We start from the raw sequence: 22,394 nt of genomic DNA, 5'->3' as shown, positions 1-22,394 counted from the left end.
TATATATAGTTTGCTGTTTTTGGCGTCTGCGGCGTGCCATCCATCCACCCACGCTCCACTTGCATAGCTAACCGTTGAAATCGGCTCCAGCTGCGGCATTGTGGATCAATTCAACTTTTTGGACCTCAGCGTGTCGTCAAGCTCGGACTTAGCCAACGACGCGCGCGCATGGGCCATAATGACTTGGTGTTTGTTGGTGGACGGGTGCGCGGGTTCCTGAGTTCCTCCTGCCGCTTAGCGGAAGAGCATCGAATTGTCCTGCCCGTGCTTCCGTGCGTGCGTGCGTCCGTCCATCCGTCTCGCCACAGCTCTGCCATCGAGAGATGAACGAAGATCCCAGTCAAACAAACTAGAAGAACCCGACAGTCCTCTGACGTATTTGTATTCATTTCCCATGAGTACACAGAGCAGATCGCACGTTGTTCCCTTTCTTCCCCTTTTTGAATGATTATCTCTTATGAAATGACTGGCACCAAGTGGTGGAAACAGGTCTCTTGATTTTGCCGCTCTTATTTCGTCATCGTATACTTTTTATATTGTTGACTTGACTGTTATGTTTGTCCGTGGACCTAATTGGTGAAATATGTCTCGTCTCCACCGTGGGATAGTAGGAAACGCAATTTGGATCTCTTTGCATATCTTGCCATGTGAAGACATTGCCTTTGACCCATCACGACTACCTAGCCATCTATCTGACAGCTAGCTAAAAGTTCCGCTTCAAAGAGTCAGTCAAACAGAGAGTCTTTTTTACAGTGCCAATGGTTTTATTCTCGGGATGGAGCTCACGGGCCCGTCCGTCGTGATGGCCAACCTGGAAAGAAAGGTAGGTGAGGTGACTTGAGCGGAGGGAAGTCTTGTTGCGTTCCTTGGCCTCGTCGCCTCAGCTTGTGGCTGCAACATAAACGGGATGAAAAGAGCAGGTCGCCAATGAGTGCAGTTCCAGAAAGCGTCACTAGCTGCCGCTGCCGCCGAAAAGCACTTTGTGTCAAAAGTGGTCGGAAAGTCCTTTTTTTTCTCCGTGCGTGCGGAATTTTCCGACATACCTCTAATTTCCTCCAGGTCGCTGCGCAGCTTCTGGGCCAGGTCGTGGACCATCTCCTCCAGGATCTTTATTATCTCCCCTGCACAGCATTATCCCCGTGCAGCTCTCCCAGCTGCATGAGGATGTCAAGCCGCTCTGCGTTAACGTAGACCCTCTCGGGCAGGTCCATAAAGTACTTGAAGGCCTTGAATTCTTGCTCATCCAGGTTTTTCAGCAGTCTCCACAGCAGCCCCGTGCTCTGGGCATTCAGAGGAATGCTTTCCGCTCGACCCTGAAAGCAAATGGATCACCTTGATATTGAAAAATCACTCATTTAGAACTGCTTAAACAATATCGGGGAGCGCGTGCTCATTTGTGCCAAGGGGCAGCAGGTTTTCCAGAAAAGCATCGAAGAAGTTGGTCAGGTGACCACCTATTTTCACTCGTCCTGCAGAGAAGACACATGGCTTGAGAGGTACGCAAACGCAAGTTCAAAAAGCATTCTTTTGCCCCCAAAAGTAACATGTTAAGGTTTTGGGATTTTTGTGTTTGAACAATTCTAACCAACAAACAAGTGCGAAAGATCAACGCCATCAAAGCAAAGGAAAAAAAGAAACAGCGGCCGGCCGGCCAGCCAACCAGCACCCCTCAATATCACAGAACACCCCAAAACACAAACAGTTTGTTTAAGGTCCAAAGTAATTGTTCCCAGGGATGCACAGCATCCTAAACTAGATGTGGATATGATTGCTGTTAGCCCCTTGCTTTAAGGGAGGGCACTTGAAGTAAGTAAGAATTGGCACGTCTTACCGCACTCTCTCTCTCTCTCTCTCTCTCTCTCTCTCTCTCTCTCTCTCTCTCTCTCTCTCTCTCTCTCTCTCTCTCTCTCTCTCTCTCTCTCTCTCTCTCTCTCCCCTAGTAAACATCACATTTGGTACTACAAAAAGCAGGTATTGAAATATTTGAAACTACAACCTCCTCCTCCTCCATTGTATTGAACTCCAATCTATCCTGCAGATCTGAAGTGTGCAGCGTGCGTGTCCGTCCGGTCCCTAGGCTTTTCTTTGAAACCTTGGATCGTCATCATAGCAGCTGCTTTGGTTGGGGGTTGAACGTGTTTCGACTGCCATCTAGTGGACGCGGGCGGGATGGAACTGTGTGTGCGCTTGGTTGTCCTGGCAACACGGACGCCGAGAAGACCCCACCCACGCGGTCGAGTTCGTTGCACATCGGATTTCTTGTCCCGGCAGGGAGGCAGGCAGGCAGGCAATCATGGCCCCCAAGGCTGCCAAGAAAGGCGCCGCAGCGAAGAAGACCGCGGCCGCCGCCGCCGCCGCCGCGCAGGGCTCGGAAGTCCAGACTTGGGAGAGCGAGCTCGCCAATGCACTTTTTCACGAGGTTTGTACGAAACGGCAAACAACAAGGCCCGCCGCCGCCGCGGCCGGCCGACCGACCGACCGGACGCGGCCGGGCATTGGCCATTCGGGTGCATCGGAATACGTTCACTGCATGTCGAAACGTAACACTTGTCTACTTGGGGCCCAGAAACAAAGCAAGCAAGTTCGGAGGGAAAAAGAACGACAAATTAAAAATGGAGGAAAGCTACTTTAAAGAAGCGCAAAACCAACCATTTGTGTCATTGGCCGGCTGAAAAATGGCATCTGCATGGGTTGACTTGCTTTGAAGTTGGCTCAACTGTGTTGAAGAACTTTTGATGTGCGTGCGTGCGCGCGCGCGCATTATTCCCAGAGTGAACGTGGAGAGAGACGTAAACAACGAAATGCACCTTTTTTCAAAGTAGCATTGTAATGAGAAGCAAATCAGAATGGAGCAAGCGCGTGCGCGTGACGTAGCCGCCGCTGGCTTCCGGCGTAACGCGCGCGCGCGCTCGCTGTGGCGGCGACAGGACCACTGGCAAGCGTGCGTGTGCGTGCTGGTGGGCCGAGGTCCGCGCGACGAGGAGCTGATCCGGACGCTGGCTCGGGCCGTGCGGCAACCGCAACGCAAGCTTTTCAGTTCGCTGTCGTGGGAGGACACCGAGGCGAAGGTAGCTCGCCGGTGCATGGCTGAGTCTCTCTGGCCTATTTGTGTGTGCTGAACGACTTGAGCAAGTGGAACATAGTGAAGCAAATGTCCTTGAGCAGATTCGCCAGTACGGGAACCGCAAAGCAAAGAAACGAGACGCTTTTCCTCAGTTCTACCAGGTTTGCCGCCGCCGCCGCCACGCCCGACTCCCGCACCTCTCCGGACCTTTGCCAATGTCCGCAGGTGACGGAGCCCGCCAGGGAGCTGCTGGAGGCCCGAGAGGAGATCCCCGCCCAGCTCATGGCGCAAGTCGTTAAGTTCATGCTGCTGCAGATCAAGGAGAGCGACCAGCAGAGGCGAAAGGCCGAGCAAGTGAGAGACGTGGACAAAACCATGAGCTGGATGCCCGTCCGTCCGTCCGCCCGCGCTCTTTCTGACCCACCCACCCTAACCGCTTGCCCTTGTTGGACGCTTCCATCTCAAGGCCAAAGCAGCTGCTCCTGTCGCCAAAGAAAAACCGGGACCCAAAGGCAAAGACAAAAAGCCAAAGGACGAGCCGGCCCTCAAACCCAAAACAAAACTCAAGCGCAGGGATGATGTGGAGCCGCCCAAGTACATAAGTAAGCCACGGCCACGATGATGATGATGATGACGACTCTTGTCCGAATGCAACTGCAGCGGCAAAGTGCTACTTTTAGTTTCTTGGCACCGAGATGCCGTATTGATCCTTTTTTGGACATTTTGGCACTTGTATTCTTGCAATCGTATGCGCTGCTGAGACAAGTACATTTCCCCACGGTGGGATGAATAAAGTTCCATCATCATCATCGGCATTTGGTCGATAATAGAGAATGGACGCTCCCCCGGGCGAGAAAGTTGCAAAGCGACGCACGGTCGCTCGCTCAGCATTGACACGTGTGTTGTTTTGTTTGGTTTTTTGCTCGTGCGGCGGCAAAGACGACGAGCCGAGCGACGGGCCTCAACACTACGTGCTGCTGCTGGGCTTCCACCAGCCTCAGCTGGTGGGGACGCTGGACGGCGCCGGCGTGCACGTGGCCAACGTCATCAGGCTGAGCGCCGCCGACACCGCCGCGCCCCCTGACCAGGTGGATGAGGAAACGGCCGACGGTGAGCTCCCAAAGCGTGCGCCTTTGTCCTTCTGGACGGCCTGAGACGAGCGGAAGCGCAACAATGACGCAATTTCATTTGTTTTCCGGCAGCGGATGAAATTGCCGCCCGAGAGGCCAGGGCGGCGCAGGCCAAGGTGCTGGACCGCTTCTGGGGAGCCCTGAGACACGTTTTGGACAACGGGGGACCCAACTCCAGACTCCACGACGTGGCTCAGCTGGAATACGCTGTCCCGGATTCGTTGATGCCCTTTGACCCGCACGACCCGGAGGCTGCGGTGCGTGGCCGCCTGCCGGATAGGATGTGCCTGCCAATTGGCCGGCCCGTGTCTTAACGCTCACGTCCGTCTGCTGGCAGATGGCGGCGGCGACCCAAATGTTTGACGGCGTGTCCAATCTCATCTACGACTGTCTGGAGTGGCGCAGGCAGCACCGGCACTACCTGGACAGCGCCAACTTCATCCGTGTGCCCTCGTTGGTTTGGGGCCAGGACGCGCCGCCGCCTGCCGAGGTAGACTGACGGACGGACGGACGGACGCCTTCTGAAATGTTGATTGCAAGGACTCCCATTTGTGAGCAGATTATTGTCCGATCCCATGTCAGGCATTATATTTGTTGCTTTGTCAGTCCAAGCCGGCCACTGGCCTTCAGGTGAGATGGACTCAAATGAGGGAGGGAGGGGGGCACTGTTGGCTTGTAAAAAGGGGCTTGGTTCAACCTCGGTTCCCTGGGCCTGACCTTTGTGGTGTTTCCTGCCAGACTACAGCTTCTGTGTCCCCCCGTTCCAAGAAGTCGGGGCGGCCGCCAGCCCCGAGTGAGTACGCGCCTCCCTCCCTCCATCCCTCATCTCATCATCCTCCAGCGTCACTTTGGTAGCAGGCAAGCTAAGCCGGCGCTCCTTCTTGGCAAACAGAAAAGCCGCCCTCATCCCTGACCACCGACGTGGACATGAATCACTACGCGGGCCTGGTGGAGCAGGTCCCAGCCGAGGCCTGCTCGGTGGCGCTCGTCTTGCACTGCATGCTGGAGCAGGTTTGCGCGTCCTTGGACGTCGGGAGCGCCGCCGTGCCGCCGCCGTGCCGCCGCCGTGCCGCCGCCGATCATCCCTGCTCCTTTGCGTGCGTGCAGGTGGCTGTGTCGAGCGAGCAGGCGCCGCAGGCGCCCGACGACGGCGAGCCTCAGACGGCTCTCGACTTGGACCGTCACGCGCTGGGCCGAATGCTGCACAAGGTCCTGCCTCAGGTCCACGCGGAGGACGAGAGGAGAGACTTGCTGTGTAGTTTGTTGAGCGCGGTGGAGCGAGAAGAGGACAAGCAGGTAGGTGCGTGAAGGCCTCGCGCCTTTCTTTGTCACCTTGTCACCCGGCTGCTGGCTGTCGCAGATGCTTAAGGAAGAGTTTGGCGCAGAGGAGACGCCCAGGAGGCGCCAGCAGCAGCCCGTCATCGTCCGCCACCACGACGAAAGGGCGCGCCGCTTCATTGGCGTAACTGTGAGTTAAGCGCATCATCAGATGCGCGCTGTCCATGCTTGGCGCCTCTGCGTCGGAAAGGCAACGGCCCTCGTCTGTCGCTCTCTTCCCCGACCGAGGCCACTCCGAGTTTGGATCCGGCCCAGGAGGAGGCGTCCGTGATGAGGCGCTCGCCGGCGTGGCAGCTCATCAACTCTGTGGCTCGGCGGCGTTGCGACGCCTCGTGTTGGAGGGTGGTCGAGCAACAGCTCCAGCGCCAGTGCACCGGAGGTGGCCGCTGCGCGGTTTTCATGTGCTTTTTGTTCCATTGGGTCAAGCTGAGCCCTTGCCTTTGCCGCCGCCGCAGATGAGGTGTCGTGGCCCCAGGCGGAGCACTTCTTTCAGCGCAGCGTGCTGGAGAGCATGCTGCTGAGCCAGCTGGACGAGGACGGCGTCCTGGGAAAAGACTGCAGAGCTTTGGGAATGGCGCACCAGGCCAAGAAGCAGCCCGTCATCCCCTGGGATGACCCGCTGTCCTTTGCAAAGCACAAGTTTAGCAACCTGCGCGAGAAATGTCCGCCGCCGGCCGCCCCTCAAACCTTTTTCCCTTTGCGCCGGCAGACGCGCTCATCCTCCCCTCCTTGTCTCTGCCGCAGGCCCCACCTTTCTCCAGGAAGAGGCGCACTCATCGGAGGTGTTTCTTCTTCTTTCTTGCTTGCTTCTGTTTGTTCTTCTTGTCTTTTTTTTTAATTGTGCCTGCCTCCCTCCCACGCAGCAGCTCAGCGAGCGGGAAAGCGCCAAGCGGGAAAGCGCCAAGCGGGAAAGCGCCAAGCGGGAAAGCGCCAAGCGGGAAAGCGCCAAGCGGGAAAGCGCCAAGCGGCTCGACCTGCGCGACATTCAGAGCTGCCGGCGGAGGTGCCTCCGGGACTGGGACTACGTGGAACGCCACGAGGCGGGCGTCTTCCCGCAGGTGAGCTCTCTCTCGCTCTCTCTCTCTCTCTCTCTCTCTCTCTCTCTCTCTCTCTCTCTCTCTCTCTCTCTCGTCTGGGGGACTGACGCTTGCCGCCATGCCGGCCGGCGACTGACGCTCGGCGCCGTGCTGGCCGCAGGTCCTCCACTCAGCTGCCCAGCAGTATCGCTGTCTGGACACGCACAGAGGAAGTCACAATAACGTCCTCTACGTCTTCTGCCACAATCCCATGAGTCCCGATCGCTTGTGCAAGGAGTTCTGGGACGTGGCCATTCACACCGACGTCAAGTTCCGGTAAGAGCGAGCCCGCCCGCCCGCCGGCCCACACCCATTGTTTGGCTGGCCGCGCGACGCCTTTCGTGCTGCTCTTTCAAGGACTTATTTGGAGCACGTGGCGGACACCATTGCAGACTGGCTTGAGAAGGAGGAGCTGAAGAAACAGTTGTCGGCGAGTGACCGCACAAGTTCTGCAGCGCAAGCTTCAGAAAGTATACAGCCCAGCTTCGCCATTTGGTTCTGATGGCTTCGTTCTTCCGGGACTTGAAAGAAAAAAAAAACTTTGCAGGTTTGCAAGAGGAAGATGACGAATCCCGGGAGCAATTTGTCACCGGAAGCTCACTCAAGGTTTGCGGCGGCGGCGGCGACGTATTGGAGACGCCCCAGCCTCTGAAATGTCATTGACATTTGGCAGGCGGCCAAGCTGGAGGAGGACAAGCTGAAGGAAGAGGAAGGCAAGAAAGGCAAGAAGCCGGCCAAGGCGGCCACGGGCAAGAAGCAGCAGCCGGCGGAGAACGCCAAGTCCACCAAGACCAAGAAGAGCGACAAATCGGCGGCGGGCAAGAGCAAAGCCGCGGCCAGCAGCTCCACGGCCGCCGCCGCCTCCGACGCGACCCAGCCACCCAGCACAGCGGACGACAAAGAGGAGGCCGGCGGCAGCGTAGGAGACGCTACCGGACGGGGGAGGCCAAGCGCTCGCCGTCTTGACCTCTGTGCCTCTCCTTTAGGGATTCGCCGGCTTCCACATGGACGGAATGCTGGTCCACCTGTCAGGGTCTCTCCAGTACCTCTTCCCTGCGGCCGGGGGGCACGTTACCGTGGAGACCATCAGCTACGTGGAGGGTAAAGTCACGTTACCTACCGTGGAGACCGTGGTGGGTGGGCTACGTGGAGGGTAAAGTCGCTCACGCCTTTCTCGGCGTTTGACGGCAGGTTCCAGCATGCTGAAAGTGGCCGTGAGCAAAGACGGCCACCGCTTGTACACGCACGTGGACCGAGCGCTCACGAGAAATGGCGCCAAAGGTGAAGAACCTCGAGAGCTTTGCTCGTTTGCCGCTTTCCGCTGCCGCGCTGACCTTTTGCTCGCTTGCTTGCTCGCTGGCTGGCTGGCTGGCTGGCTGGCTCGCTACTCCAAAAGAGCATCCGGTCAGGACGGCCGCGGCCACCAGGCGCTCCTTCTCGGCCCTGCTGGACAGCGGCGTCCGGCTGGCTTACACCTTTGAGGGACCGGCAAAGGACGAAGGCAAAGGTGGGTTTGTGAGCTTGCCGCCGGCTGTCATCGGCACGGCACGCGTGCCCTTCCTTTATTATGAGTATTTCCAAAATGCCTCGGATGGCCAATAAACAAATGGCCGCCGCCGCCGCTCCTTGGCAGCCTCGGACGGGAGCCTCAAGGAACCGGAGAAAGAGTCGACGGCCAAGAGCGATGACGCCGAGGTGCGGGTCTTTGCAATCCGCGCCGGCCCATGGAGCCGTAGACGTGATTGTGCGCTTCTTAGCAGCCGCGTGACAGCCCGTCGTCGCAGACGTGCCCCCCCCCGAGGCCACTGGCCAGCCTCAGCTTGTCCATCCCCAGTGGCCTACTTGTGCAGTTCATGCGCCAAGACGGTGGGTGACGGTGGTGGGCCTGTGCTTGTTTTTCCCTCCGCAACGTACGTGCAGCGCATGACGACACCTGCGCGTGTCCTCAGGGGAGCAGAGCGTGCTGGTGCGGCTGAGTTTTCACGCCGCGGGTCGCCGCGGCCCCGCTCTGGCCAAGGAGGCGTCCCGCACCGTTACGGCCCAGGGAACCGTCATCCGATACATGAGGGACGGCTCCAGCCAGGTGAGCCCGCCCGCCGCGCCTGCCGCGCCTCTATTCGGCCACTCAGCTTTTGGTGACATTGGCGCGCCAGGTGCTCTTTGCGGACGGCACGGTCAGCTCCAGCCTGGATTCCGGCCCGGTGTGGGTACCTGAGGCGGCAGAAGACACGACGGATGGCAAGAAAGAGCCGCGCTGAACTCCATCAAGCCTCTGCGTCGTCTACACCTTCTATCTGCTTGCGTGCTTCCAGAGCAAAACCCCGAGAACCAGCTGGCGTCTCCTCCTCGAGGGTATTGGGCAACGACCACGCCCTGCGGCACGCGCATCTGCACCGTGGGTAGCACGCACGAGCAGAGTCCCGCCTGCGCTCTGCTGAGCTACGTGACCTCCGACCCGGTCACTCACGAGGTGAGCCGCCCGCCGGTGCCACCGGCCCAACCCGGGCGAGCGACATTGGCTCCGTGCCCTCGGCTTCCTTCCAGGTGATGCTGAGCCGCGAAGATCTGGTGGTGACGGTGAAGCGGCCGGACGGATCGGTGAGTGTCGATCACGCGGACGGAACCAGAATCACCACCTTCTACCGGGACAGGCCTGGAAGCGCAGCTGAGGAGGGAGGGAGAGAGAAGGTGGTGGCGGTGGAGAACGAGGCCTGCGCCACCGTCTTGATGTACCCCGAACGACACGTGGCCGAAATCTGGTTGGCGGACGGCACCGTGGTCACCGGCGATAACCAGGGAGCTTATCAGGTGGGCCGCCGTGCGCTGGCTGGCGGTGCGCGTGGTGATGCGCGTCGCGCTGCCTACCTCCCTCCGTCCCTCCCTCCGTTTCTCCGTCCTCGTGAACCGCTAAAAAAGAGATTTGGGGTCAAAAGGTGGTCCCGTCCAGCATCGGACTCCTGCGCATCCAAAGCGACGGCAAGTGCGTCTACTCCGGCGGAGCGCTCCGGGACGGCCGCCCCGCCTACATCATGAGTCACACCGACAAAGTGGCCTGCGACGTCACAGACGTGGATGGAAACCACTTTCAGGCCAGTTGCGGATGTCGACATGCTGTCGTGCGCCCGGCGTGTTCTGCCGAGAACAACTCCACTTTCTACACATAGCCCCCAGCCTGCCCGCCCGACTTGAAGGCGCCACTGTACATTGCTCTCTCTTCAGGTGTCGCAAGACGGCCAGGTGAGCGTGCGCACTGTTGGCCCAGCCCCAAGGATGCTGCAAGAGGACGACGAAGACGAGGACAAAGATGGGATGGGGGGGCCCCGAGACCACTCTCCCAGGTGACACACACACACACTCGGTGTCAGAAGGAACTTTCACACGGCCCTAAGCGCCCGCAACCAGTTTTTCCCGCCGGCCAAGTCCTCGGCGCTTGACCCCTGCCTGGTCTTTGAGCGCAGGCTGTTCCTGGTGCACGAGGACGGTTCCGGTTCGGAGCTCCTGAGTAGCCGAGCCGTGTCGGAGCTGCTGAAGCGGGCCCGCTCGGACCCCGCCGCGGCCGTGCTGAGGGACCCGCTGCCGGACTCGCCAGGTGAGCGTGCCTTTGTCCCGCCGAGGCGCGACCTTGCTACGGAAAGGTGTCTGCGCTCCTCCAGGTGAGTTTGGCATCACCGTCCTGAAACCCGGCACGGAAAACGTGCGCTCCAAGTGGGTGCACGTCAAGCTGGACCCCAACGCCATGCATCAGAGCCTTCGGAACCGCAGCTGGCGGGATTGCGCCCCATTTGAGGTACGCTATCCCGTAAGGTGACGCCTCCGCTCGTGCAGGTTGCCGCTCGCTCGTGCAGGTTGCTGCCGCCCTTACTTGTGGGAACGCAGCCTCTGACTTAACACCCTAAGCCACCCTAACCCTTAACACGTCGCAGACGACTCACAGTCCTCCGTTGGGGAGCACCGCAGGACAGGGGCCCGGCCTGAAAAAGCTCGGCGGCGGCGGCGGCGGCGTCCTCAGCTGCCCCAAAGTCCTGGAGATAAGGGAAGTTCAGCAGCACAGGGCCTTCGGTCGACAGCTCCGAGACACGGTGGACACGCGGCTGAAGGCGAGTACCGACGACACGCGACCCGTGAGCAGACAAAGGAACGCCGGCTTCTCCCGGCAGGAATACATCGAGACTTTGATGGAGAAGGCGCGCTGGTCGGCCGACGTGACGCTCAAGGAGCCTCGCGGCGAGGTGGAACGAGCCCACGCCGGGCTTCTGCTCAGTCAGGTGCCGGCGCTCTCCGCCGACGAGCCAAGACGTGAAGCCAGCGCTGCTCGGGAAGCCGTCTTCCTCTGCAAAGTGTGCTAATGACTCAGAGTTCTTCTCAAGTCCTTCGCAGAGGAGCCGGCGCACCGAGAACAAGCCAAAGGCGGCGCCGCCGGCGCGCAGAGGAGTCCAGGTAAAGGCAGTCGCTCATCACGGCCCGAGCCCACGATCCTTTGTCTCATTTGCCGCTCGTCTGTCCGCAGGGGACATGGGCGTTCTGTACGGCCAGGCGGTGCACGCCGCACTCGAGCCGTCGGGCCGCGCGGAGGATCCCGCCGTGCCGGCCGGCGCCGGGTAAAGGCCGCCGCCGCGTCGCTCGACCCGCCGACTGGCTCTAGCATCTCATCCCTCCCTCCCTCTCTCCCGTCCGTCTTCTCGCAGCTGCACCCAGCTCCAGGTGTCAAAGTGGACGGACAGGCTGGAGCAGTACAGGTGGGCAGGCTCGGCCCGTGGCGCCGGGGCGCTGGTCTTTGACCCGAAAGAAAGCTGGCAAAACTCCATCCGCCCCTCTGTGCGTCCCGTAGACAGGAGCTGCTTGAAGTGAAGGCCCGTGTCGATGCGCTGAGGAAGAGGATCATCGTGCCCTACTTTCACCCCGAAAACGACTCCTTGCGCCAGGAAAGCGCCGTTAACCTCCGTTCCCGTCCAAATGGTTTGCCCGTACCACCCCTTGACTCTCTCGTGCTCTTCTTCTACAGACTCATTGTCCCGACTCCCAGAGGCCAAATTTGAGCGTGCCCACCACCGAGTCGGACGATGACGCCTTCCGGAGCGACATCCTAGCCCAAGAGGCCCGTAAGCGTACGGGCCGACAAATGGGAAACGAGTCGGGCTCACAAAACCACTTTGTCTACGTGTTGCGTTTTGCCGCGTAGACGACGACGACGACAACAAAGCGGCACAGCCCTTGGAGTTGCCGGTGTGGCCCTTGGAGCCAGTGTGGCCTTTGGAGCCGGCCTTGGAACCGGCCTTGGAGCCGGCCCGGCGACCCTTGGAGCCTTCTTATCCTGCCAGGTTTGCCAGTCGCGCAGTCAGCCGACATAGTCAGCGGATGTTAACGGGCGCGGCCCTCTGTTTCAGTCACGCGGCGGTGGCAGCGAGGAGCAGCAGGACGTTCGGCGCCGCCACCGCACCAGGTGCGCAATCCCGCCTAGTTCAGCTGAACGCGGCTGATGTGTATGCCCCACCCATCTTGCCCCGCTCCGCGTGCAGCAGCCGTCCGTCCCAGGTCGCTCCAGGTGAATGTGAGCGGGCAGCCCAGGCGGAGCGGCGTCAGACTGCCGCCTTCCATTGTCAGCTGCAAAGCCTGCAGCGTCCCCAATCATCACGTAAGGCCGGTCGCGACTCGCCTGCCTGACTCAGGCCGGCGTTTTGCCTGGCTAACGTCGACCGGGAGCGCTCTGTTCTTTCCATGCCAGTTCCGCCGCGTGGAGGAGCCGGTGCGGCGCAGGTGTCGCACCATTTCGCTGGCCGACCCCAAAGTCATCAGCAGAGGCTTTGAGCTGCGGCCGTCCAGAGTTGACTTTGGCCCGCTGAGGGACGGCGCGTCCTCCGTGGTCACGGTGGTCATGAAGAACGTGGGCGTCGACACCTGCAGGTGAGCGCGGGAGGCGGCAAAGGACGCGCAAAGGGCGTCACCTCTGCCGCTCGGCTTCTCTTCCAGGTTCCACGTCAAGCAGCCTCCGGTCTCCACGGGCCTCCGCGTCAAATACCAGCCGGGACCCGTAAGCGCACAGGCCAGCCGTCGCAAACGCCCGAAGCGCAGACGCCCGAAGCGCAAACGCCCGAAGCGCAAACGCCCGAAGCGCAAACGCCCGAAGCGCAACCGCCCGCGCCAAGCGCTCCGTCTGTTTGCCCAGGTGCCGGCAGGTTTGCAAGTTGAACTGGACGTCGAGCTGTACGCCATGTGCGAGGAGGCGCTCGAGCTGGACGGGAATCCCACCAAGTACATCTCCCAGGACATCATCATCCCCACAGAGACCGACATCTTCTACCTACCCGTCACGGCCAATATCCTTCAAAGGCACGTGTCGCCGTGGTCTGGACCCAGGCAGCCTTGCGGAGAGATCCTTGACGCACATGGCGTAGCCGTTCTTCCTGAGGCCTTCTACGACATTTGGTTGAGAGAGCGCTCCGGTTGCGACAGCGGGATCCGCGCCGGGAGGCCCAGACAGGCCCGCAGCCTCCCGCCGTGCCAGCGCCTGGGCCAGGACCCGCCGCAACGCGGCTCTCTGGAGCCCGCCGCCGCTGCCTTCTCAGGTACGCACGCGTGTAGAGAGTTGAGCACAATGTTTTCTTCTTCTTCTTCTTCTTCTTCTTCTTCTTTGTACAGGGCACCATAACCGCACAGCTAGTCTTTGAAGAGCACGCCAACGCAGCCAGCAAGCTGAACGTCACCCACGCATGCACGCACAATAAAGCAGTGGTCGTTGCTTCCATTCCATTCCATTCCATTCTTGGCTCTCTGTTACCGTCACGTTTGTGTGGGCGCGTTAACAAATGTTCTTTTTGAAACTCAAAATGACAAATCTTTTGGTTGAAGTCAACAACAGAGTAATTGAGTTACTTTTGAAATGAAGTAACGAGTCACTCGTTTTCATTCCCTAGCTAGCACAACACTGACCATCGGCGCTATCTGATATGATTCATGGTGTGATTTGGTTTTAGGAAAAAATGCTTTGATTGACCGTTTTTATTCTTTACTTCAAATAAAGCGTATTTCCACAAGGACAGGAGAAGGGGGCAATTTGTCGGACGTACATCGATAGAACTACTGAGCCATTCTTTCGTTCCGCTCCGCGTGCACAGCGCGCGCGCACGCTCGCGCGCTCCGGGGTGTCACGCGCCTCCGTGTTTGGCGCGCCGATGACGTCAGAAAAAGGTGCAAAAGCGGCGCTGTCTGTCATCTTCGGCGTCGCCGCTTGTGCGTGCGCCGTATGCAGTCTAGTCTGTCATGTTTGCGTCCCCCGCTTTTGGCTCAGCGTCGCCGCAGAAGGGTGCCGCCGCCACCGCCGCCGCGTGATTCTTTTTGTTTGGTTTCTTTTCTTCTTCTTCTTCTTCTTCACGCCGAATGACGGAGCCGGCCGAACATCGCTGAGCTCCAAGACGCGGACTCGACGATGCCCGTTTGCCGCAGGCGCCGTCATCGTGAAAGCGGACACCAACTTGCGGCAGATGGGGTGACCGACGTGACCGAGCCCGCTGCTCCACCCGGGAGGAGGTGCCAGCTGCCTTCGGACACGGCTGCCGCCGCCGCCGCCTGTGCTCGCTTGTAGGAGGGGAGGGCTGGGGGGGTGTTGGGTTGGGGTGGGGTGGGGGGGCACGGGCACAAGCGAGGAGCGGCAGGAGGGAAGATGCGGACGGAGGAGAGGGCCGCCGCACGAGAGCCCATTTTGGAGGAAGGCTCGGGACGAGAGCAGGTAAGGACGCCGGTCGGTCGGCCGGCCGACAAGTTGCGGTGCATGCGGACGCCGTGTCATTGAAGGGAAGGGCGAAGCGGGTCAAGGACACTCGATCGGGCGGGCGCTTGTTTTCGATCGGCCAGCCGGCAACGCAGAGCGAAGATGACATCTTTGGAGTAGGCTCAACTTGATTGTATTAGCCGTACATATTGCTCAAGCTCCCCGACTTTTTTCTAAACGCATTGCCCTCTACAGTTGCAGCCAATGGTTATTTGAATCAAAGATTGCTTGCTTGCTTATGACGTGCTCAAAACGTTTGAATTTCCACCTCTTTACTCAAACGCAGTACAACATTTCAAATCGGCAGAACAGAAAATGCACAAGCCAATCGATTAGGATTCACTTCCTGGTTTGCTCATGGTCAGAAAATCGGCAAAAATGCCGATCATGATTTTCCCAAGTCAATTCAGATGTTTTCATTTGATTCATTCAACACAAGGCTCATCGCACGGCTGTCACGGAGGACTCCAAAAATGGGAGAAAAGTTAACTGTTGAGAAGCTGAAATTGCCAGCAGCTGGACGCATTTTTCAAAAAATCACCAATCGTGATCGGCTGTCGATTATTAGTCCCATTTTTGCAATCAAATAAAGAGGCCAAAGTGTCTGTGCATGCATCGCGCGCGGTTTGACCGACTGCTCCATCCGTTTCACGGCACAGCGGTGGGTGTGCCAGCCTCGACCACCAGGAGGCACTACAGTGCCAGATAGTAGTCGTGCAGACGTGAGTGAAGAAAAAGACAATCGAGTTCCATTCGTCTGCTACCAACTTACTCGAACGCGAGTCCGTTTTTTGTGGAGCCTGAAGAAAATAGATAAAGGTGGCCAATGTCAACGGCATTTGCCATTCATTTGAGCATTTAGCTAGCCAGTGTCAAAGGTAAGGCCGTTTGCTCTCTGTTTTAGGTTGAAATTGACAGGAAACCTCAACTGGCAGTGGCCGTACCGTCGTCATTCCCCCCTTCCCATGAAACGGGCACCATTTGCCAAAGTGCTGAAATCTAAGTCGTAAACGTTTTGTTGTCGACTGCCCCCTTCCAACATTCCTTGCTTGCTGCCATCGAGAGCATAGGCGATGCATGCGATGGAGTGTGCTTCCTGTTTTGCCTTTCCAGCGTTCCGGATGGACTCGATGGCAGCCTCTCATCCGCCAACCTCCCTCCCTCCCTCCCTCCAACCTCCCTCTCAAGCACTTATCCCATTTACCTTCAGTCAATAGTCGACTGCTAAAGTGCAGGCGAGTCCTTCATTCATTTTATTACACTTTGTCTCTCGACTGACCATCATTGTCCTACGACTAGATACATACAGTACATACGTAAATACACATAAGTGTATAAGAATGTATGTATACATTATATATACACACCCACAATACATTTCCAGATCCTCAGTCACTTCTTGGTCTGCCTGCCCACATGGCAAGATTTGCTAATTATAGCCGCTCCAGTCACACCTCAGCTCAGCAGCGGAATGGGAAGGCCGCTAACAAACGCGTGGACTGTGGTTGAATACCAGGAAACACGGCAATCAATTTGGAGTGTCAGAAAGCTGACATTATTGAGGACAAATTTGGAGTCCCATTGGTGAACAAACACTTCAGTTGCTCATACTGATTCTGAGGCGGCCGGGGCTTTCATTCGCATGGAAGTAGAGAAATAAATGCTTGTTTGAAAATGGGGCGAGCAGGCTAGAATATAGCCATATATGGCGCTCAAGCTATCTGTTTTGCCAGCGTTGGGGGAGGGAGTGAGGCTGTATCAGCCAAAACTGGGGGGGGGGGGGCGTTGCGTAAGCAAAGGTAGAGGCCGTGGAGCTCAGAGACAGGTCAGGCCAACGGCATCTGACGGACGGATTTGAAATAGGCCGTAGATGGGCGACCTTCAAGCACGCCGTGCGGTGTCCAAAGAGCCGCCTTGCGTCCTCTGGCCAGCGTCCGCTCCAGAATCGTCTCCAAGCATCCTAGGTGACTAAATTATTCACATGCATCGCGATGCCGGGCTCTGACGGGCCAATCAGAACTAGAGGCTGGAGAAGGAGGGCTGGCTGTAATATGACATCCGCACAGTGCAAGTGAGGCCGCGTTCACTTAGCCATGCAAGCAATAGCGCTCACTGGCTCGTGCTTGTAATTACGTTCCGGGTGGCGATGTCTCTGTTTTGGTCGCCAGCCACGCATCCGCACTCGGACCGACCCCCCTTAGCGGCAGGAAGGTCGTCGCTGGGGATGGGCCGCTACGGTGCCGACGCTGGCCGACAGCATCGGGAACTAGAAATGAGAAAATTCAACACTCTAATAAAAGCGTATTATGGTCAGCCGCTTCTTCCATCTCCAACGCTCTCTATGCTAAGCGGAGCTATCGGAAGACCGCATGGTCCCGCTTGCGTTGAGCTCGGCGGCCGCCGCCGCCGCCGTTCCCTTACACGTCTCTGCACGCGTCTCCTCAGCAACGTCCGATCCGGCGGTCGGCGGCGGCGTCCCTGTGCCGGGAGTCGCACTGGAAGTGCCTGCTCCTGAGCCTCCTGATGTACGGCTGCTTCGCCACGCTGATCTGGTGCGCCCTGTGCCGCGTGCCCGTGCTCAGCTCCTCGCCGGTGCGCGTGGCTGCCGCTGCCGGCGCCAGCAACTCCACCACCTCGACCGCCTACTACAGTGACGTGCGACGCCTGGAGAGCCCGTGCTCCGGCGGCTACCTCTACATCCCGCTGGCCTTCCTGGCCATGCTCTATGTGGTCTACCTGGTGGAGTGTTGGCACTGCTTCTCCAAGACGGCTGTGTTGGCGCACGCTGAATTCCAGGTTTGTTGCTTGCCGGCCGGCGGCGTGCGTGAACGTACACTTGGGTGTGTGCGTGAGCGTACGCTTGTGTGTGTGTGCGTGCGCGCGCGTGCGTGTCGCCGTGGCTTCTACTTCCTAACTCAAATCATCTAGCGTGCTAATTCCTCTCATGCTGGTGGTCAGAGTGAAATTTCCAAAGCTCCGCCGTTTCCCCACTCGTTTGCTAGGCAGTGATCTCGCCCTATGCTGCTGTCTGCTGGCCATCTTTGGTGTTTCTTCAAGCTTAAAGCGGAGCTGGCCAAGACTTTGCGCTGGCTGGCTGGCTGGCCATTGAGGGATTCTGTCCGGTCAGCCATGCTCAAAGGCTTCGAGCTACTCTTTAGGAGTCAAAGCTCTGAAAAGTGTGCTCCTTTTTTTGCTTCATTGACGCCAAACATTTGCAGGACGTGTACGAGCGCGTGCAGCGGCTCCAGCAGGCCACGCCCTGCATTTGGTGGAAGGCCATCAGCTACCATTACGTGAGGAGGACGAGGCAGGTGACAAGATACCGCAACGGAGACGCGTACACGACCACGCAGGTGAGAGACACGGCTCCCTCTAGCGGTGCGGAAAAATGCGTCCCCTTTCCTGCTCACTGCACTGCATTGGTAGTACGAGTCCACTTGAGTTGTCACATTTGCTTTGAAAGGTACAATTGTGGTCTTTCCAGGTCTATCACGAGCGCGTCAACACTCACGCCTCCAGCTCCGAGTTTGACTACGCCCGCTACGGCGTCAAAGACGTGTCGAAGGAGCTGCTGGAGCTGCAGTTGCACTCGGCGGTTCGCCTCCGCTTCACCAAGTGCTTCAGGTAGGTGAGCTTTATTTTCCATGGCTTGCTTGCAATTTGCGGTGAAAGATGACCGACCGACCGACCGACCGACTGACCGACCAACCGCCTGCCTTTCCCCTTCCTCAGCTTCTCCAGCGCACGTTCTGAGGCTGCCTATCTCACCCAGGTAATTGACAGACCAACGCAAAGGTGAACTGGCTTAAACTTAAGTACGAGAGATCAACTCGCCTTAAGCCATTTGACACGCACCACTCGCTCCGAATTTGATTGGGGTTTTTTGGGCGTCATATGGAGACGTGAACGTAAAGCCTTGAATTGATTGGCAAGCGCGTGGCACGGCCCGCTGTCAACTCACTTGTCCTTCCCGCCCCAAGCGAGCACGCTTCTTCGGCGAGAACGAGGGCCTGGACGACTACATGGAGGCCAGGGAGGGCATGCACCTGAAGAACGTGGATTTCCGCGAGCACATCCTGGCCTTCCCGGACCCCTCGCACCAGCCGTGGTTTTCCAAGTATTGGGTCTTCTGGCTGGCCTCGGCTTTCCTGCTCTCGTGGCCGCTGCGCGTGCTGTCTGAGTACCGCACGGCCTACGTGCACTACCACGTGGAGAAGCTGTTTGGGGAGGACGAGGATCCCGGCGGCGGCGGCGGAGGCCAAGGGGAGACGGAGAACGGAGGGGCGGGCATGGCGGCCATCCCCTGCATCGCGGCTCTGAATGGGTCCAGCTACAGAGCCATCTCCCGGGTCAACACGGTGGACATGACAGAACTGGAGTGGCACATCCGCTGTAACCAACAGATGGTTCCCAGCTACTCTGAGGCCATCCTCATGGACTTGGACAGCGGAGGCAGTGGCAGCGGCAGGACCGACAACTCCGCCGCGTTCACGCCCGTGTCTGGACCCCCGGGCACCACCCCCAACCCGGAGGGGAACCCACCTCCCCTGGCGCTGCCGGTGGTCTTCAACTCCACATACCTCCTGCAGAGCTGCCCCCGATGTCGGCGGACCGCGTCCAGCTGCAGTCTGCCCTCCCGACTGAGGGCGCCCACGGGAACCGCCGCCCTGCTCAATGCCACCGTGGCCGCTTTGAGGGCGGCCGGGCACGGCGGCCCGCCGGGCCGGCTGGTGCTCAGTCGAAGCGGATTCTCCCTGGGTAGGCTCGGAGGAGGGAGGCGGAGCAGCCTCCTTCATTCCTCCCGCAGCATGGGAGGAGGCCCGGCGGGGAGTCGGGAGGACGGCGGCGGCGGCTCTTTCCCAGGCTTGGGATCCCGGCAGGACGACGAGGAGAGCCGAGGTGTGCTGCAGGCGGAAGGCGATGACCAAGACGAGCGGGAGGCGGACGAGGGGAGGGGCGAGGACGGCCGCAGCCAGAGGGCCGGGCGAGACGGAGGAGGCCTGCTCCGGAGGGATCGCCCGCCTTCCTACCAGGATGCCTTCTTCTTCCCTGTGCTCATTGTCCACGGTGATGAAAGCTGCCATGCCGGGGAGCGCCTCTGAACACGCAACGCAGGCTGGCTTTGGACTCGCCCACAGTCTGCCCAAAGTCACCGCTCCGGACTTGCCATTCGTTGACCCCCCCCCCCTCGTAGATGCCGCCGAAAAAGGGCTTCTCTATCGGACGGACAGAGCAGCGCTCTTTATCTTAGGCATGGTTTCACTTGAGCACAAAATCTGTTGCCCCGCCCCAAACCTTTGCCAGTGCAGCGAGCGAAGACGGACGGAAGCTGGCTTCTGGATCAATCTATGCAAGAGCGGGAGGAGGAGGATAGGGGAGGAGCAGGATAGGGGAGCCGCAACGATATTGCCTCACCTGGCCTGGAGTCCAGATCTTCCGCACAGCAGCGCACCCACACATCCAGGCAGGCAGGCACGCCTTTGTGGAACACCTGAGCGTCTTCCGCAGCACTCTAGTGCGAGCACATCACCTGCTACGAGCACATCAGCTGCTGCAAGCGAGGCCCTTCCCTCCCTCCCTCCCTCCCTCCCTCCCTCCGCAGGTACGGCGAGCACACGTGAATGAAGATGGCCTCAAATCAGCCACGATGACATGAAATCGGACATAAAAGTCAAACCGGCGAGTATTTTATCTATCTATTCATCTAGTATGTATGGATTTGTTTCATTATTGTTCCTTTGATTTGATTGTACGGACGGAACGCACTTGGGCAATAATCTCTCTCTCTCTCTCTCTCTCTCTCTCTCTATCTATCTCTATGGTGTGTATACGCTGTAAGCATTTGGCCACCAAACTGAAATAGTCAGCGCGTGCGCCGCGTTGCCGTTTAGCGAGCGTGTCGACGGGACTTCCAGGCGCTCTCCGACAGCATGGACATGTCCTCCTCCCGCGTCGCCTTCGTGTGGCGTCTAGCGCCGCGTCGAGCTGGCAGCAAAATATCGAAGAAGCACTTTGGGAGGGCGGTCCAGCCACTCACCCTGACTCAGACAAGGTACAAAACAAATCTGACACGATGGAAAGCTATTTGAGTCATTGTCCTTGAAATTCACACTCGAGCATGCGCTTTGCCTCGCCTCGCCGCTCTCTTGAAATCCGCCACGAATCCGCTCCGGCCTCCCAAAAATAAAACAACCCCAAGATCGTCGTGTCTTTTCAACTAAACTTTTCATTGGCTACGTCAGGGATCGTCAACGGTGGTCCGCGGCCCTCTAGTGGTCCGTGGTGGTATTACGTGTGGTCTACAAAATGGAAATTAATTATAACCTTTGTCTAAATAAAATTCCAGCTAATTTTGTCAATCATTTACTCATCCAAAGTATGTCACATGTAGCTGAGATTCCCAAAATAGACATACAGATGCAAATAAATAGCCTGTATAGGTCTATCCTCCTTTGGTGCAAAATAAAATAATATTCTGCCAAGGCAGTGGTCCCCGAGTTGCTTCTTGGTGATTATGGTGGTCCCTTGGACTAAAGCAGTTGAGAACACCTGGTCGACGTTATTAAAGGGAGCGAGAGGCATCAGTCCAATGTTTCTGCTGTGCAGTGTGGCCGCCAGGGGGCAGTAAAACACACACGGAGACGGTCGCAACTCAGTTAGTCGCAATAATATTTGGTTCATGATACCATTGTTATGCCCTTTTGCTGTTCGTTAGCATTAAGCTAACAGATTCACGTAAGGCAATTTATTTTGACAGCAAGCCGCGATAGGGAGTGAAATAAAAAAGAATCGTTCAAAGCGCAATTTCGGGGAGGGGCACAAATGGCTTTCCGTCGTTATCCATCTTTGTCGTCGCCACGAGGAGGGAGGGCGACTAAATGAGCATTAACCTCACGGACTATGTGGTTGTTTTCAATGCAAACTTCAACAGGCAGTGACAATATACAGCTTGACGCCTGACTATTTGCCAAAGCGCTGCTTGCTGTATTTCTCATTTCTGGCAAAATGAAAAGAACCAATCCACTTCGCAAGACACATGAAGTAGACACACTGGATTTGCTTTAGTGGGACACCAAAACAATTTGAGCCTCGACTTTGACACCTGGGCGATTTGCTTGCGCTATTTGTACCCACGCTGCTTGCGCTGCAAACGGAATCATTCACAACGTAAGCCACCGCACCCCCAGCCAGCCGCAAATGAACAAACGCGGCGGCTGGCGCCAGGGCCCACCAGTCACCGCTGGACGTGACGACGCACGTTCTGTGAGCCATTCAGCCGGCGCGTCAAGCAGGGGAGCCATCCGTCTCGCCGTTATTGACGACCCGAATCGCTGCCTTGATGAATTGGAGGCTGGACGAGGGGGGGGGGGGGGGGGGGGGGGGGGGGAAGGCGTCGCGGTTCATCGCTTGGTGAACCTGCGGAAAGAACGACCCCGCCCACGTTAGCGGGGCATTCGACAGCCCCCGCCGCCGCCCCAAAAAGCCGTCTGCACTCTGGTTCTGGTCGTTAGGCCAGATAAATACGTTTGCTCGGATTGGACCAAAAGAAAACAAAACTCCACAGCCGAGAGTGGCATGACGGACGACGGCATCCTCAATGCGTCAACGGCGGAAAAGTGGCCGGCATCAAGCTTTCGTGGCAAGACGATGAGAGGGCGGGCGCTCGACTTGCTTTTCGGGCCACTTGATGAAAGAGAGCGAGAGAGAGTCGTCCAGCGCCCACGGGTAGCCCTCGGCATCTCACATGACTCGAGTGCACTGGCCGGAAACCTGAGGGAGAGAAGAACAAAAGAACCTATCTGAGCTACAATGTTTGGCAAGCCTCAATGAAAGGCACAACTCGTGGCAGAGCCCTTTTTAGCCCACTTGAGGATCAATGGCAGAAGCTGATGAAGCCATCAATCAAGCACAATGAGCCACGAATCAACGGGCATGGCAAGAAGGCATTGCAGCTGTGAGGATAGATGGGCGGGTGGGCGGGCGGACAGCAAACGGCCCCAAAGGATTGTCCGGCATTTGTG

At 58.2% G+C, this 22,394-nt stretch overlaps 2 protein-coding genes across 8 annotated transcripts; both read left to right on the top strand.

Moving 5' to 3' along the window:
- Positions 1-2,204: 2,204 nt before the first annotated feature.
- spag17 (sperm associated antigen 17) lies at positions 2,205-13,639 on the top strand. 6 transcript variants are annotated; one of them, XM_037261150.1, is made up of 48 exons: positions 2,205-2,419; positions 2,928-3,068; positions 3,166-3,225; positions 3,290-3,427; positions 3,531-3,666; positions 4,004-4,174; positions 4,267-4,451; positions 4,532-4,684; positions 4,933-4,987; positions 5,087-5,205; positions 5,302-5,490; positions 5,555-5,662; positions 5,761-5,911; positions 5,988-6,194; positions 6,277-6,314; positions 6,396-6,590; positions 6,730-6,884; positions 6,966-7,078; positions 7,156-7,214; positions 7,282-7,527; positions 7,595-7,709; positions 7,800-7,889; positions 8,005-8,115; positions 8,242-8,303; positions 8,366-8,474; positions 8,558-8,691; positions 8,762-8,846; positions 8,921-9,078; positions 9,153-9,416; positions 9,542-9,697; positions 9,828-9,946; positions 10,067-10,197; positions 10,262-10,395; positions 10,532-10,705; positions 10,766-10,873; positions 10,976-11,045; positions 11,116-11,206; positions 11,294-11,344; positions 11,437-11,530; positions 11,611-11,707; positions 11,788-11,926; positions 11,993-12,048; positions 12,125-12,240; positions 12,331-12,509; positions 12,576-12,636; positions 12,772-12,922; positions 13,001-13,171; positions 13,245-13,639. In XM_037261150.1, exons 1-48 carry the CDS (start codon positions 2,294-2,296, stop codon positions 13,271-13,273), a joined length of 6,000 nt encoding a protein of 1,999 aa, XP_037117045.1. In that variant the 5' UTR covers positions 2,205-2,293; the 3' UTR covers positions 13,274-13,639. The 6 variants fall into 6 exon arrangements, with proteins under 6 accessions (XP_037117045.1, XP_037117044.1, XP_037117042.1 ...); XM_037261149.1 differs by having other exon boundaries at positions 3,290-3,418; positions 12,772-13,171; XM_037261147.1 differs by having other exon boundaries at positions 6,399-6,590; positions 12,772-13,171.
- Positions 13,640-13,756: 117 nt separating this feature from the next.
- Positions 13,757-20,170, top strand: LOC119128609 (transmembrane protein 151B). 2 transcript variants are annotated; one of them, XM_037261151.1, is made up of 6 exons: positions 13,757-14,331; positions 16,819-17,169; positions 17,592-17,726; positions 17,858-17,997; positions 18,106-18,145; positions 18,354-20,170. In XM_037261151.1, the coding sequence occupies exons 1-6, from the start codon at positions 14,266-14,268 to the stop codon at positions 19,473-19,475; spliced, it is 1,854 nt and encodes a 617-aa protein (XP_037117046.1). In that variant the 5' UTR covers positions 13,757-14,265; the 3' UTR covers positions 19,476-20,170. The 2 variants fall into 2 exon arrangements, with proteins under 2 accessions (XP_037117046.1, XP_037117047.1); XM_037261152.1 differs by lacking the exon at positions 16,819-17,169.
- The last annotated feature ends 2,224 nt before the right edge of the window (positions 20,171-22,394 follow it).

The sequence above is a fragment of the Syngnathus acus genome, chromosome 10, assembly GCF_901709675.1.
Source record: "Syngnathus acus chromosome 10, fSynAcu1.2, whole genome shotgun sequence".
NCBI lineage: Eukaryota > Metazoa > Chordata > Actinopteri > Syngnathiformes > Syngnathidae > Syngnathus > Syngnathus acus.
Note: the sequence above shows the minus strand (reverse complement) of the source record. Positions and strands in the feature narration are given on the sequence as shown.

Bases quoted from the DNA above. Each gene is read 5' to 3' on its own strand.
- spag17 (XM_037261144.1), top strand. From the start codon at position 2,294: ATGGCCCCCAAGGCTGCCAAGAAAGGCGCCGCAGCGAAGAAGACCGCG. The intron at 7,079-7,155 runs GTATACAGCCCA...AAAACTTTGCAG, and splicing joins TGCAGCGCAAGCTTCAGAAA to GTTTGCAAGAGGAAGATGAC. The intron at 8,116-8,241 runs GTGGGTTTGTGA...GCTCCTTGGCAG, and splicing joins GGCAAAGGACGAAGGCAAAG to CCTCGGACGGGAGCCTCAAG.
- LOC119128609 (XM_037261151.1), top strand. From the start codon at position 14,266: ATGCGGACGGAGGAGAGGGCCGCCGCACGAGAGCCCATTTTGGAGGAA. The intron at 17,170-17,591 runs GTTTGTTGCTTG...AAACATTTGCAG, and splicing joins TGGCGCACGCTGAATTCCAG to GACGTGTACGAGCGCGTGCA. The intron at 18,146-18,353 runs GTAATTGACAGA...TCCCGCCCCAAG, and splicing joins AGGCTGCCTATCTCACCCAG to CGAGCACGCTTCTTCGGCGA.